The sequence below is a fragment of the Dermacentor variabilis genome, chromosome 1 (genome assembly GCF_050947875.1).
Source record: "Dermacentor variabilis isolate Ectoservices chromosome 1, ASM5094787v1, whole genome shotgun sequence".
In the NCBI taxonomy this organism is placed as follows: Eukaryota; Metazoa; Arthropoda; class Arachnida; order Ixodida; family Ixodidae; genus Dermacentor; species Dermacentor variabilis.
In genome coordinates, this window is record NC_134568.1 from 66,260,174 (window position 1) to 66,273,372 (window position 13,199).

The 13,199-nt window shown below is 42.5% G+C and overlaps 2 protein-coding genes across 5 annotated transcripts in view; one reads left to right on the plus strand and one right to left on the minus strand.

Annotated features, from left to right (window-relative positions):
• Window positions 1-2,882, minus strand: part of Dora (zinc finger SWIM domain-containing dorado) — a 219,791-nt gene extending 216,909 nt beyond the window's left edge. The window contains exon 1 of one of the 3 annotated variants that reach the window (XR_012827326.1): window positions 2,174-2,882. Coding sequence is in view for 2 of the 3 variants with exons in the window: in XM_075688469.1 (XP_075544584.1) it covers window positions 2,174-2,357 (184 nt within the window). In the remaining variant the exon portion in view is untranslated. Of the gene's footprint in view, window positions 1-1,866; window positions 1,946-2,173 lie in introns of those variants that run through there. The other 2 variants (XM_075688469.1, XM_075688478.1) reach the window with 2 other exon arrangements.
• A 168-nt stretch (window positions 2,883-3,050) lies between these two features.
• Window positions 3,051-13,199, plus strand: part of LOC142578861 (ribosome biogenesis protein BMS1 homolog) — a 195,465-nt gene continuing 185,316 nt past the window's right edge. The window contains exons 1-3 of one of the 2 annotated variants that reach the window (XM_075688515.1): window positions 3,056-3,150; window positions 3,247-3,456; window positions 4,491-4,681. In XM_075688515.1, the coding sequence (XP_075544630.1) occupies window positions 3,290-3,456; window positions 4,491-4,681 (358 nt within the window). In that variant the 5' untranslated portion in view covers window positions 3,056-3,150; window positions 3,247-3,289. Of the gene's footprint in view, window positions 3,457-4,490; window positions 4,682-13,199 lie in introns of both variants that reach the window. The other variant, XM_075688505.1, reaches the window with a different exon arrangement.

A 13,199-nucleotide genomic window follows, 5' to 3' on the forward strand; every position in this document is an offset into this window, starting at 1 on the left:
CCCAAAGAATAGTAGATGCCACCTGTCAAGTTTCATCAGCAGAAAAGAATGCGAATATTCATCACATGACAATTCTTGACAGTGCTTTAGTTCATACACATTTCCGCTCGGTATTTACTCATGCAAGACAACACATTAATATTTTCGACAACAGATTCATGGTATAATATAGTTGAGAAGGTGCTTTTCAGTCTATGATTAACAACCAGTGTAAGCTAACTAAAGTAGCAGCAGCAACCAACAGTTTACTCATGGCAGCTTTGTCATAATGTACATTATTTCACCATTCATTATACTACTAAATCAAACACCGTAGTTTTTAACTAACTTTGTGTGTGCTGAGCTGACACTCAACTTAATTCTTACAGTTTTGTTTGAGTATGCACTATCCAATGGTATATAGTCTGCCACAATGTGTGCTTATTTTAAACTGTAGATATACTGAGTTGTGTACCTGAATGCCACATTAGAGCAGTCGTATACTTAAATCACATTGATATTGAGCACTTTACAACTATGACCAGCAAATTAGGCAACCAAGTAACATTTTGTAATTACTTGCAAAGTAAAAATACTAGCAGAGTACTAGGCTCATTGCATATTATTATCAAAGCACATTTCATTTGCAATGACAAGTCATTAACACTCATTTCAATTACACAACTGCCACTTATTTCAACATGGTCATATGAGTTAACAGGCTAAAAAATTTGTCTAACACTATGTTGTTGTGACCATGAAACAACCTGCGCGTTATGATACTGGCTAGTTTTACATCGCAAAAATAAAATATTGTTTACCTAAATTGCAGGATGATTATTTAGCTTTAACAGTTAAAGTGATGTCACAACTCTTTACCTTGACATTACACTTAGATTACACAATGCATAGAATTACCAAACACGGTTAGTCAGGGACATCGGCTAATTAACGTAATTTGTGTACCTCCAATTAAGTGCCGAACAAGGCTACACATGAAGAATTTAAGTCTGAACGGTCTAAAATAAATTACAGACTTGACAATTTAAGAGCTTAGTGCGAAATAGTTTCAATAAATTAAACCTGCCTTTTCACACGTAATGAGAATGCCGACATATACCCCAGTAATGCGGGTGTCACACGGCGCACTTTTGATCGCGATTATGCCCGATCCAGATCGAATTTCTCGGTCGCGATTGGCTTCTTTGCTCAACCTGCGGAAGGGAGCCAATCACGGTAGACAATTTCGATCCAGATCGGGCTCGATTGCGATCGAGAGTGGCCGTGTGATACCGGTATAACACGGGGCATTTTAGATCGCGAGCGAGCCCGATCTGGATTGAAATTCTCGATGACGATTGGCCATTTTGCGCAAGCTGCGACAGGGAGCAAATTGCGATTCAGAATTTCGATCCCAATTGGGTTCAATCGTGATCGAAAGCACACCGTGTGAAACGCGTATTAAATAAGGCACACAACGTCATTACATCAATTAGCTTGGATAGAATGGATAGAATATGACAGATGTTGAACAGCAGTTGGTGATAGGGAGACAAAACGGAGAAGAGAAGGAAGCACAGTAACATGTACGAACCAACACGAGCTCAGCAAACAAACAAAAATGAAGCGCTCCTGAAGTGGACGAGTCAGACCGATGAGAAATGCCACTCGGAGATGGAAGACATCCGTAATCTAATCAACATGCGATTTCTTGGACATCCCTAACCATTGGGAGACACTATCACAACGGCAAACATAATGCATGCACACACACAAAAAAAAGAAAAAGGTTTCTTTTCAGTTCGAGCGACCAAGAACAAAAGACACCAATTATAGGCCATTCTGCATTACCGTACTCGTGGAAGTAATTCCTTTTTCTCTTCTTACCAGAGATCCCAAAGGAACAGTGGTCTAGTACGTGCGTTCGCTCTTCTAGAAACATCGCTGAGAAGTAGCAACCATCAAGATGAGAAGCGAGTGAGCAGCACGAAAAGAAAAAAAAAAGGAAGAGGTTTCCATCGCTCGCGAGTCAGGTGCCACGGCCGAGTTGGACGACCGAATTTTCGGCGCATCCAGCTTAACCATAACCTTGCATGGTCGGCACTAGACCTATTGAGCCAATAATTCAATTTTTCAATTGCGGCAAATGGCAGAAATTAATTAAAATTGAGTTTAAGCCTAAAACGAGGCTTACCTTTTGAGCGACAATGACCGCCGTGGAGCGCCGAAGCGTGAGATGGGTTGCCCGTCGGCCTTTTCCAGCCTCTCCAGTTGTTACAGAGACTTTCGGGCTCGCTGATCCAAGAGCAGAGGGAATCTTCTTCAAAGCGGTCGCTGTCCTCGAAGGAAAAACGGTCTCCTTCGTCCCAGTCAAACATTACCACGCCTGAGCACCGCTGGGCCGATCGGAGCGGCCCACAGTAATTTATACCTCCCAAATTATAACATCCAGCGTTCCTCCCGACTCTGATCTGGGACTCATCTCGATGCGCAGCAGCGGAATTTCGACGAACGTAGAATAAAGTACTGCCGCAACTGCGGCGAAACCCTAGACAGTCCTCTTGAGCCTGCCCACGAAAATGAGCGATATTATTCGGATCCCTTGTTGTCAGCTGTCCCTGGGCTCAGCTGCCCATTTTTTTTTTAATCTTTTCTTTCTCTCACCCTCGACACTCAGTGGGTTAGGATACGGCAAACTTGAGACCGCGAATGTCAACTACGCGGCACGATTTGTAGCATCAAAAAAGCTACTGCCATAACTGCAAGCTTGGAGAAATTAGACAAATTCGTAAGCGTATCTATGAAGCGCCCAAATGTGTGTTTACACTAAAAATTCCCTCCAAGCGACAGCGATTCTGCAACTAATAACAAAGAAATTGTAGTTGCCGAGCATTAGACCACCAAACTCAGCCATGATTGGACAAGAAGATTAACTTAATTATAACAATAAAAATATTAACAGTATAATAGTAAACTAAATAAATTAATTTTATGACAACAGTTTGCTTTTTGTTGATTGTTATTATATTAAAATTAACATAATAGCGCGGAGCTGCTGCACATACGGCGCGCCGCAGCGGTGGCCATGTCCAAATTTTGAAACGTGCGGTTTGTGTTGTGCCTATGTGTCGGATACATGTCAACCATTCGTTTGCGTGTTCCTTTGTAAAAGTAGGCATGATCTGCTGTCTGTGGTGTTTATTCAAATGAAACTTATTGCCCTGGATCACATTTTAAATGGTGTGGTGATCCTTTTCTGTTTTTAAGCCCAAATCTGCACTGTGTCTCCCACGTGGCTTCGCTATCTACGATGGATGATGACCAGAAAGCCAAATCTCACCGAGCACGCCACAGTGGTCGGAAGGCCGAGAAGAAAGAGAAGAAAAGTGAACATGTTCAGGAGCTGACTGCAAAACAGCGAAATCCAAAGGCTTTCTCTGTCCAATCTGTGCAGAAGGCAGAGAAAAAATTCCGAAGGTTAGTATGCTTTTCGAAAGTCGCATGGCTTGGTGATGTGCATGGTTTCCTAGAATCATTTTCCATGAGTTGCTTTATGTACACGCGACACACTGCAAGTACGTTCCGAGTACTTATTTTTCTTCTCATGCGTTCGCTTCGCTGGTTCTACTTCTAATGAACAGCGTCACATATATATGTTAAGGTGCAGCCAACAGAACAAAAGCTCAAAATTAGCGCAGCAGCAGGACTTCGGCTTTTGCTCTGTGCTCTCTAGAGACCGCATCTGCGCTAATAGCGCGATAGCACTTGGCAGCGATTACGCGAGGGATGATTAGGAAGCTTTAGGTTTTGTGCGTCCAGAGTTAGGGGACACGAACCGGCAAGCGTACAAAAGAACGAAAGTAGGGCGTGGGGCTTTGGGTACGCAAGGGCGCTCCGTTGCGCTATTTCTGAAACCCTTTTAAAAAGGCAATCCTTGAGCGATGCCGTGCCAATGTGAAAGACGATCTGCGCAATTGATAAAGGACACTTCAGGCTAAAACATGTTGTATTGAATATACAAAGACACCCAGGCATTATTGAGAGGACACTAAAAACATGGCAGGCTGGTTTGATTGACAACTTTTCGTAACTAGGGAATAGCTGCTTACTGAACGTGAAATTTTGGTCTGCCTGGAAATGACACAAAAGGGAAAAACCAGTCTGCCACGTGTGGATTTCCAAAAAAAAGCTCTTGATCTCGCAAGTTGTGGTGACATAGGGCCAAACTGTTATTATTGACAGGCAATTCCATCCAATTTGAAAATAGAACTTGTAATGTTTCGTTGAGCATTTTTTTATAGAAGTGCACGAAAGACGGAAAATTTGTATCTCACAAAATGTTCATGGTCTGGCTTAGTCACAAAAGAAGCCCTGCCTTATGTTGTAGTTCCTTCAATGACCGAGTGCCTTTTGTGTACCATTAATGTTTTAACATTCCTTCCTATTCATTTGTGATCTTTCCTGTTACTATTTACACGGGCAACTACCTGATTCTCGAATTCCTTTTGAAGGGCTAAGGACCTGCAAGAGAAACGGCATCACGTACCCCTTGTTGATCGAACTCCAGTCGAGCCACCGCCATACATAGTGGCTGTTGTTGGACCTCCCAAAGTTGGCAAAACGACCCTTGTTCAGTGCCTCATAAAGAACTTTACGAGGCAGTTTGTGAGCACCATAACTGGTCCGATCACGATTGTGTCTGGTAAGGAGTGTTATGTCTGCACTGTGTGAAAATCTCAGTAAAACTTCTGTTCTATGCGGCCACTAGATTTATAAAAACTTAAATTTGTAATGCAACTGCTTGAAAACTGCTTCACTGGAAATTTGGCTGCGATTCTGCAAAGTTGTACGAGTCCACTGATTACATTTTTTTTGCTTGCGGAAAAACCTCCAAAATTCAGTGATGTCTAATCATTTACATTTATCAGTGATGTAAACATTGCCACCTAGATACAGAGGTCTATGTAAGTTATACGATTGCTGTTTGTTTTATACTTTCCTGTGGATATTATGTGTGCAAACTATACCACTTATCAATTGAATGTAATTGATTTGTTTTGATAATTTGGCTTGTGAGCAACAATTTTGGGGGGCATTTTGTAATGTGATATTGAAGTCGTCTAGCTGGGAAAAGTGTTCAATAGCAATCTCGGGCCTTGCACCACTTCCGAGACATACATCATGAAAATATGTGGCGTATTGAATTGGTGTTCTATTTAACGCTTATCATGACTGCATTTTTTTATAGCCCAGTTAAGTGTTTACTAATGCAGGTGCAACATATCTTAAGCTCTGGCTGTGACAAACAAGAAACTATTTGTTTTGTAAGCACCACCTGGGCTCTTCAACCTAGTCTTATTTCATAGCCTATTTGAAACAACTATGTAGTTCAAGATGAAATGCTCCATGAATTTAAATGTTCAGGATAGAAACCGGCACAACAGATTAATCGCTATTAAGGAGTTGTTGAAAGGCTCGCAATTAACACATGCACACATATTTATATCTATGAAATAGTTTCCTGGATAGCTACTCGGAAAAGGATGCAACATAAAAAAGCAAGTGGCAATATAGGAATGTTTTCGTACATGTATGTCATAGTTTCCTGGATAGCTACTCGGAAAAGGATGCAACATAAAAAAGCAAGTGGCAATATAGGAATGTTTTCGTACATGTATGTCCTCGTATAGATATAGAAAACGAGGAGGGGGGTTAAGGAAGAGTATCAGAAAGCTTGTTGCTCCCCCTTCTCCCCACCTGGTAAAATGAAAAAACTCCGCCTATCATAAGTACAGTTAAATGCCTTTATAACAACATTATTGGGACCTCTGAAATTCTTTGTTAGACAGGTCACTTCATTGTAAAGATTGTGCACTGTACTATTGGCGGAAAGTTCTAACTTGTCGGAGATGGGGGGGGGGGACCAGCTTTCTGAACCCCATAAATACACACACACACACACACACACACACACACACACACACACACACACACACACACACACACACACACACACACACACACACACACACATATATATATATATATATATATATATATATATATATATATATATATATATATATATATATATATATATATTACAGTTACAGTTGAACAAGCTTCTTCTGACCTCGAAGAATTGTTCACTGAAGTTACGGTCCTATATGGATATACACAAGACCTCGTAGTAGGAGACAGTTCAGTTTCACAGCCTGAGTCCTCTCGTACCACCAAGAATCTGGCGTCTCTCGGTGGTGTAATCTTCCTTTCTGAAATTGTTTTATACTTCTCTATCACCAATACTGCTTCGCCTTCCCAGAGAAATTGCAGCATCTCTCTTTTTTTCTTTCTGTGAGTCTGAGCAAAAGTGCTGCTGCGCATTACTGCTGTTGATTCTGATTTTGAGCGAATCCGGCTTGGCCTCAGATCAGTGTCCAGGGTTACTATCGTGCACCAAGACCTAAAGAAAGAGCAAATCCATTACTCGAAGAAAACCTAGTGCATATTGTTTCCAGCACAGTGGAGTAATTGGAGCACAGTGGAGTACAGCCAGTAATTTTTTGTTACTGATGTTTAATTAGGTAATTATAATTAATTACCTAACTCTATAAGTACCGTCGTAATTATCAGTGTCAATGAGGCATTTGTATGCACCTCCAATGACATCTGTGTTGTTTTCAGCAACATACTAATGCATACTAATTTTTTCCGACTGGTAAAGAAGCCCTACAAAAAATGAAAAATACCATGTGACTGTGCTCTCATCCGCATCATAATGCAGCACCCTCAAATAAGCTGATTGAATGTAATACGAGGTCCCAATACAGTCTTTGACTATGGAACTACCTTCTGTATACTAAATACTTTAATGTGACCCAACTTCTAATTATAAATTCTGATTTTGAACTGCTTTGCCTGCTGCAGACCCGAAGGGACAGTGCATCACCTTCGTAATGGTACAGAAGGAGCACCAACAGCAGGTTTCTCAGCTTTGCAGCTTTTCCTTCCCCTCATTTCTACATCACTTATTATCAGTCTCTCAAGACCGATTGATCACAACAAAAGCCCCTAAATAATGCGGCTGAAGCTCTGCTCTGAGCATGCATGAAACGCAGAAAGCAATGGAATGTTTCAAAATCCCGGCTCTACTCGCCTGCTTCGGACCAAAGCCAAATTAAAATGGAGGTATTATTTTTTATTAGAGTTTCTACATGCTGCAAAAACAGGTTCATGGCAAAAAATAAGGCGAAATGATTTAATCAGACTGGTAAGCGACTGACGTGTAGAGAAAATGGCAAAACTGATGCGATCAAGAAAGTAAACGTACCACTTCTAAATGAGCTGAATTGGCAGTGGGGATGTCTACAAAAGAAGAAAACAAATGAAAGAAAGAAAAATTCCTGCAGAAATTTCTGTGGGATTTATCTGAAGGATGCGTAAGCATTTCGTAGTACTGACGGGGTGCTTTGCGGTAGTCTGCTGGTGTGTTTCATATAGTTGTGATATAGTTGTGATGACTTAAGTGAGACCTGCATGAGACGACATAGAAGAGGCGAGTAGAATCAATGTTCGCTGGTGTTATAGATAGCCCACTGCTGATGTGAATGTGGGATGAAGTGACCAGGGAAATGTAGCAAATGAAAAGAATATATGCAGCCTTTATTAGGTACACTGAACCATTGTGAACTGTGATCAACCGTGCTTCGTAGGCGGCTAAGACTGGGGCAGCCTGTATATTAAAAGCAATATGTGAAAGTGGCAGAGTGCAGCATGTGCTGAGAGCTCCGTGAGCGCTGTGTTCTCACTGCTTTGTTGGCATTGAAACAAGAGGCAGCATGCAGGTGAATTCGCTCTCTGCTGCGGGCGTTAGGTTGAAAGCGATGGTCTTACGGGATGGATGGAGGGATGATTTTTTCATTGGGTAAAGATGAAATGATTACGCATTTAAAATCGTTACATTTCAGTGTGCCCTTATTATCTATGAATTCGCAAGCACCGTTGAACACCAGCTGCTGCTAAAGGACGTGTTCGGATAGGTCTCCTTCTGCAGCTATGCAGTACTGAGTCCGCTTTATCACATCTTTTGCGACTTTGTTTGACCGACGCTTGACTTCTATGGCGGACATCCGTTCTTTGCTTTCAGCTCATCTGACGTCCGTCTCTATCAAATAAACAATCTTTCACATGACTCCAAGAAGAGTGGAGATAGGTCAGGTGACCTTGCCGGTCAATTTAGTACAGGCCTTCGCCTTCTAATCTATTGCGCATGAAAAGTCGTGTCCAGCCAGTTTCGGGCTCGGCTGCTGCGGTGTGCTGGTGCCCCATCTTGCTGATACCAGAGAAGTGAAAGACGTGACAGCGGGACTTCACTGAGAAACTCATTCACCACTCTTTCAAAGATTTCGTCGACATAACGCTGTCCAGTCAGTGTGTGATCGAAGATGTGACCAATTATAACACCGGCGTAAATTCCGAACCACACATTGAACGACCTCTGGTACTGGTGCCGATTCCGCTTTACCCACTGTGGATTGGAGTCACTCCAGTAGTGTGTATTACGCAAATTTACCTGGCTGTTTCTGTGAAAATTGGCTTCATCAGTGCACATGGTGTTGCTCAAAAAGTCTGGGGACTCAACGGTTTTTGTGACGACCCCAATTCGAGAAATCTAGCCGATTCCGCAGATTCTTATCTTCCAAGCATTGGTGCAGGTTAAGGTGGTACGGGTGAAAGGCCGAGTCATTTAGAATTCTCCAAACTGATGACTCGGAAATTGGTAGCTGGGCGGCCACATCCCGCACGCTAGCATGACTGTTTGAGGCCATAAACATTAGAACATTCTTGCATAGGCTATATATGGACTCAAAGAGGGAGTCCTCCGCCGGTTTGTTTCAGCTTTCCTTAATTTCTAGTGATAGTTGGTGCCTTTGGTCTATCGCTACACTTCCATGATTGCTATATATTTGTGGCCTTGCTCTTGTTGGCATTTGCAGCTCCCAAGGCAAATATCATGTTTTCCTTTTGCTCACTAGAGAAAGAAACAGCGACTGGGACGAAACAAAGCGCACCTTTAAACCTTTGCACTGACGTCGATTTGCTTTTGTGGTGATAGGCTTTGTGGCAAAAAAGAAAAAAAATATCATCCTTGCACTTTACCAACGCTAAGACAGCTATCACACCTTATTTCCAACTAGCACCAAATGCGATGTGTTACTTCAGCCGGGCGCGGCAGATGAGGAACTAGCTGGATCACTATGTTTTGATTTATTTCATTTATTTCGTTCTGACTTACTCAGAGGGAGCTTGTTCGAGGGCGCTGCTTTATGATGTGGGTGGGAGCACAGTCACGGGGTATTTTTCATATTTAGCTGGGTTTATTTATCAGTAGGAAAAATTAGTATGCAATTAGTACATAGCTGAAAACACTGCAATTAGATGTCCCTTGGCTATGCCTTATTGATGACACTTTGATAATTAGGATAGTATGTCTCGAGATAGCTAATTAATTACAATTACCTAATTAAGTCTCAGTATTGAAAAAAATTACTGGCAGCTACTACACTGTACAGGAAACAAAGTGCACTAGGTTTCATTCAAGTAACGCAATTTCTTTTTTTTAAATCTGGGTGCATGATAGTTAATTGGGACACTCTGTATATGTTAATGACCTCTACGGGCAAGTGACACTGCTTCCATTCCCAATAAGTGTTGTAAATTATTAGAAGAGTATATTTTTTTCATGAGTCGTTAGCATTGCTTACTGGAAAGAGCAGTAGTGAGACACATATCATTCACCTGGATTTCACATGCTGTTGATAAATGTCTGCCGAAGGGGTCACTGAAGTCTGCAGGTTTTTTTCAGGGTCAATAAAGCACGCAACACAATTCAAAATTAGGTGAACATACAGCAACATATTCTCTAGGCATACTGTATATCCATACCTTTAGAAAGAATTTTTAATTGGCTACCTCCTCCTATTTCAGAAATATAATAAACTGTGCTGTCTGTATATTTAAATATATTGTGTATTGCGCAGTGTTTACAGTTGAAATTTAAAACAACGTTGAAGTCGGAAAATATGGATGAGCCAGCCGCCGCTGATGCTTCTAATGTGCTTGCCCTCCTTTTGTCAGAATTTGCAGAAATACAGCGAAAGTATGAATTAGAATCTGTGCACGTCCGTGCCAAAATGATGCAGTAAGCTATTATCCACGATAAAATTTGAAGTGAGAAGGTTGGGCCAAGTCAAAAGAAAGCTCAAGTGATCTGGGTGACGAAACTCTGGTAATGAATGAAAATTTAGGTGTGTGTGTGTGTAAGGGTGGGGGGGGGGGGGGTTAAGATTTGGCACCGCGGAGGGGAGGGGGGCTTTGCGCCTTTCGAAAAACTCCGGAGGGGGCTCGGGCCCCGGAACTCCCCCTTAGTCTTGGTGCCTATGCACTGTACTGTCGCTCACAATAGTGCAGGTGAAGCACATTCTGAAAAAAAAAATATATATATATATGTGTGTGTGTGTGTGTGTGTGTGTGTGTGTGTGTATGTATGTATGCATGCATGCATGCATGCATGTATGTAACATGAGTTCAAGAGATGCTTAGTGAAAGGAGTCGCTAATAATCTTTCGCACACTTCAGCTGATAGTAGGTGCGACTGCAGCCAACTGAGAAGGGCAGGCGTTCAATGAAGTATACATCATTTTGTCAACTCCCACTTGGATAGGTCCAAATGCTCCACTGCAGGAGCAGTCTTTGTTGATGTGCTTGCACTTGTTGACAGAGTTTGCCGGTGTTGGTTTCAATGGCAAATCTTGCAGCTTGGTATAATTAGCTCCACCACCGAGTGGGAGTACTAAGATTTTTCCATCTGTAGCTAAATTTGCTAAGTGTCGCTAAATGATTGTAATGTGGCTTGTCCACAGCAACCAAAGACAGGCCTGTTTAAATCACCATTGCCATCGTGCAGCCAGATAATGCTGTATCAAGTGACCAAGCCTTGCCACTATTTTCTTGTTTTATTAGTTGGTTCATACCACAGCCATCATGGCTTCATTTCCATCCCTATAGGCTCCAGAAATGCCTGGAAGAAAAGTAAGCTTTAGCCATTTGGTTTGAAGGCTTGAAGACGTGGAAGGATGGACTAAGAACATAATGGACAGAGTTGCCAGGCACACCAGGACGGTCCAACTCACAGCAGATGTGCTGGCAGTAGGCCTCCTCCTCCTACAGCTTTGGGAGGCTTGAGGAGGTCTGACAAAGCGATGGAAGCGAAAAAGTGCAATAGTAGACTCAAGATCCGCATAGCCAAGATATCACCCAGGAGGTGAAGAATGCACAGCAAAACTAGGATGTTAAAATTGGCATTAGACGTACACCAAGATGCAGGGTAAGCTGAGCACCAAGAAGACATGGATGATACTCAAGGCAATTCCAAGAAAGAAAGTAAGGCAACAATCAGGCAGCATGACCATAGGTTGATACACAACCATCCTAGCATGGAGGAAGATATCCTACGAGAGGCCAAAGCCAAGTTCTTGGGCGATGGAAGTGATGACACAAGCATCGACTCAGCAACAATCATCTATAAACGCCAGCCTAACCCTGAACATCATAGGCAATTGCCATGCTGGAGATGGAAAATGCCTTAAGCAGTCTTATCAGAAATACCACATCAGAAAAGGTCAAAATAAGTAACAAAACTCTGCACAACATCGGAGGCAATGCTACCATATATCAAGTGTTGGTAGGAAGGAAAAGTAGCAGCAACATGGAAACAAGAGGAAGGTACTATAATTCCCAAGCCTAACAAACTAATCGAGATACGAAATCTACAAACATATGGTTCTGAACCATACCCGGAAGAAAACGGTTATCTATATTATAACATGTTCAGGCTCCGAACACACCTATCGATGCAAGACATATTGTTGAAACTAAGAGAAAAGGTAATCGACTGGCTTCAAACAAACAGCAAGAGAGCCATCCTGATGTGTGTAAAAGGAGCATTAGACAACGTAAATCACGCCATGGTCCTCCTACACCGAGCCACAACAACTGCGGAGAACGTGTTCGCAGCTACATCACAGACTTCCTCAAGGATAGCACTGCGACAGTAGGGTAGGCAACCTATGAGCGGTCAAACTTGAGGTGCCATATAAGGGCTCTCCGCAAGACTTGGTCATGTCGCCTACGCTAGTTGATCTTGCCATGAGCTCGTTACCTAAGAAACTGAAAAACGTGGAAGGAAGTGGCCAAGCCCTGTATGGGGATGCCCTGACCATCTAGACAACAGGAGGACTGTCAGGGCAGCAAGAAAAAGCACTGCAGGAAGCCATTGATACAACAAAAGAATACCTTGATTGCCGTGACCTATCATGCACACCGGAAAAATCCGAGCTCTTGGCACTAATGCAAGTGTACAAGAGGAAGACCACCACAAGAAATGCCAGACCCCAAAATTACCATTAGGAGGGGTAGCAGTACCTCAAGTAAATGAGCTACACATCATTGGCCTCGTTATACAAAAGGACAGAGGCGGGGAAGCGGAGCTGCAAAAGGTGCAAAAGACCATGATGCAGTTGACCTACCTTATTAGAAGAGTAGCCAAAAAGTGGCACAGCCTCAAAGAAGACTGCATCAGAATTATCCAGGCTCTCCTTATTTGCAGAATTAACATATGGCAGACTGTATGTAGATATGAAGAATACTGAAAAGAGCAAGGCTAACATTGTCATTCGTAAAACTATCAAGCTAGCCATGGGGTTATCTCCGGCAGCACCCACGGAGAAGCTACTTAAGATGGGAGTCCACAATGCCTGGGAAGAGCTGGTGAAGGCACAGCATCAACCAACTGAGAAGACTCATGCTAACCACCACGGGCCGTGCCCCACTATAAAACTAGGATACTCTGTCGAACTAGACATGCACTATGCCCCTGGAAATAAGGCAGAAGATAATGTCTCATTAAACATTCCCAAGAACTTGCATCCTGAGTATGACAAGGAGTGCCAGTTAGCAATGCTAAGGCAGTACAGAAAATGCTGGAGTGAAGTAACAAGAGCGAAAGCATCATATACATGGGTGCGGCAAGGTACAAGGGCCAAGACAACTATGCAATAAGCATAACTGATGAAAAAACAAAAGACGGAGATAAGGGCAGCAACACTGCAAGCTCAATGTTACTGGAGCGGAAAAAACAGCGATAGCCTTGGCAATCGCCA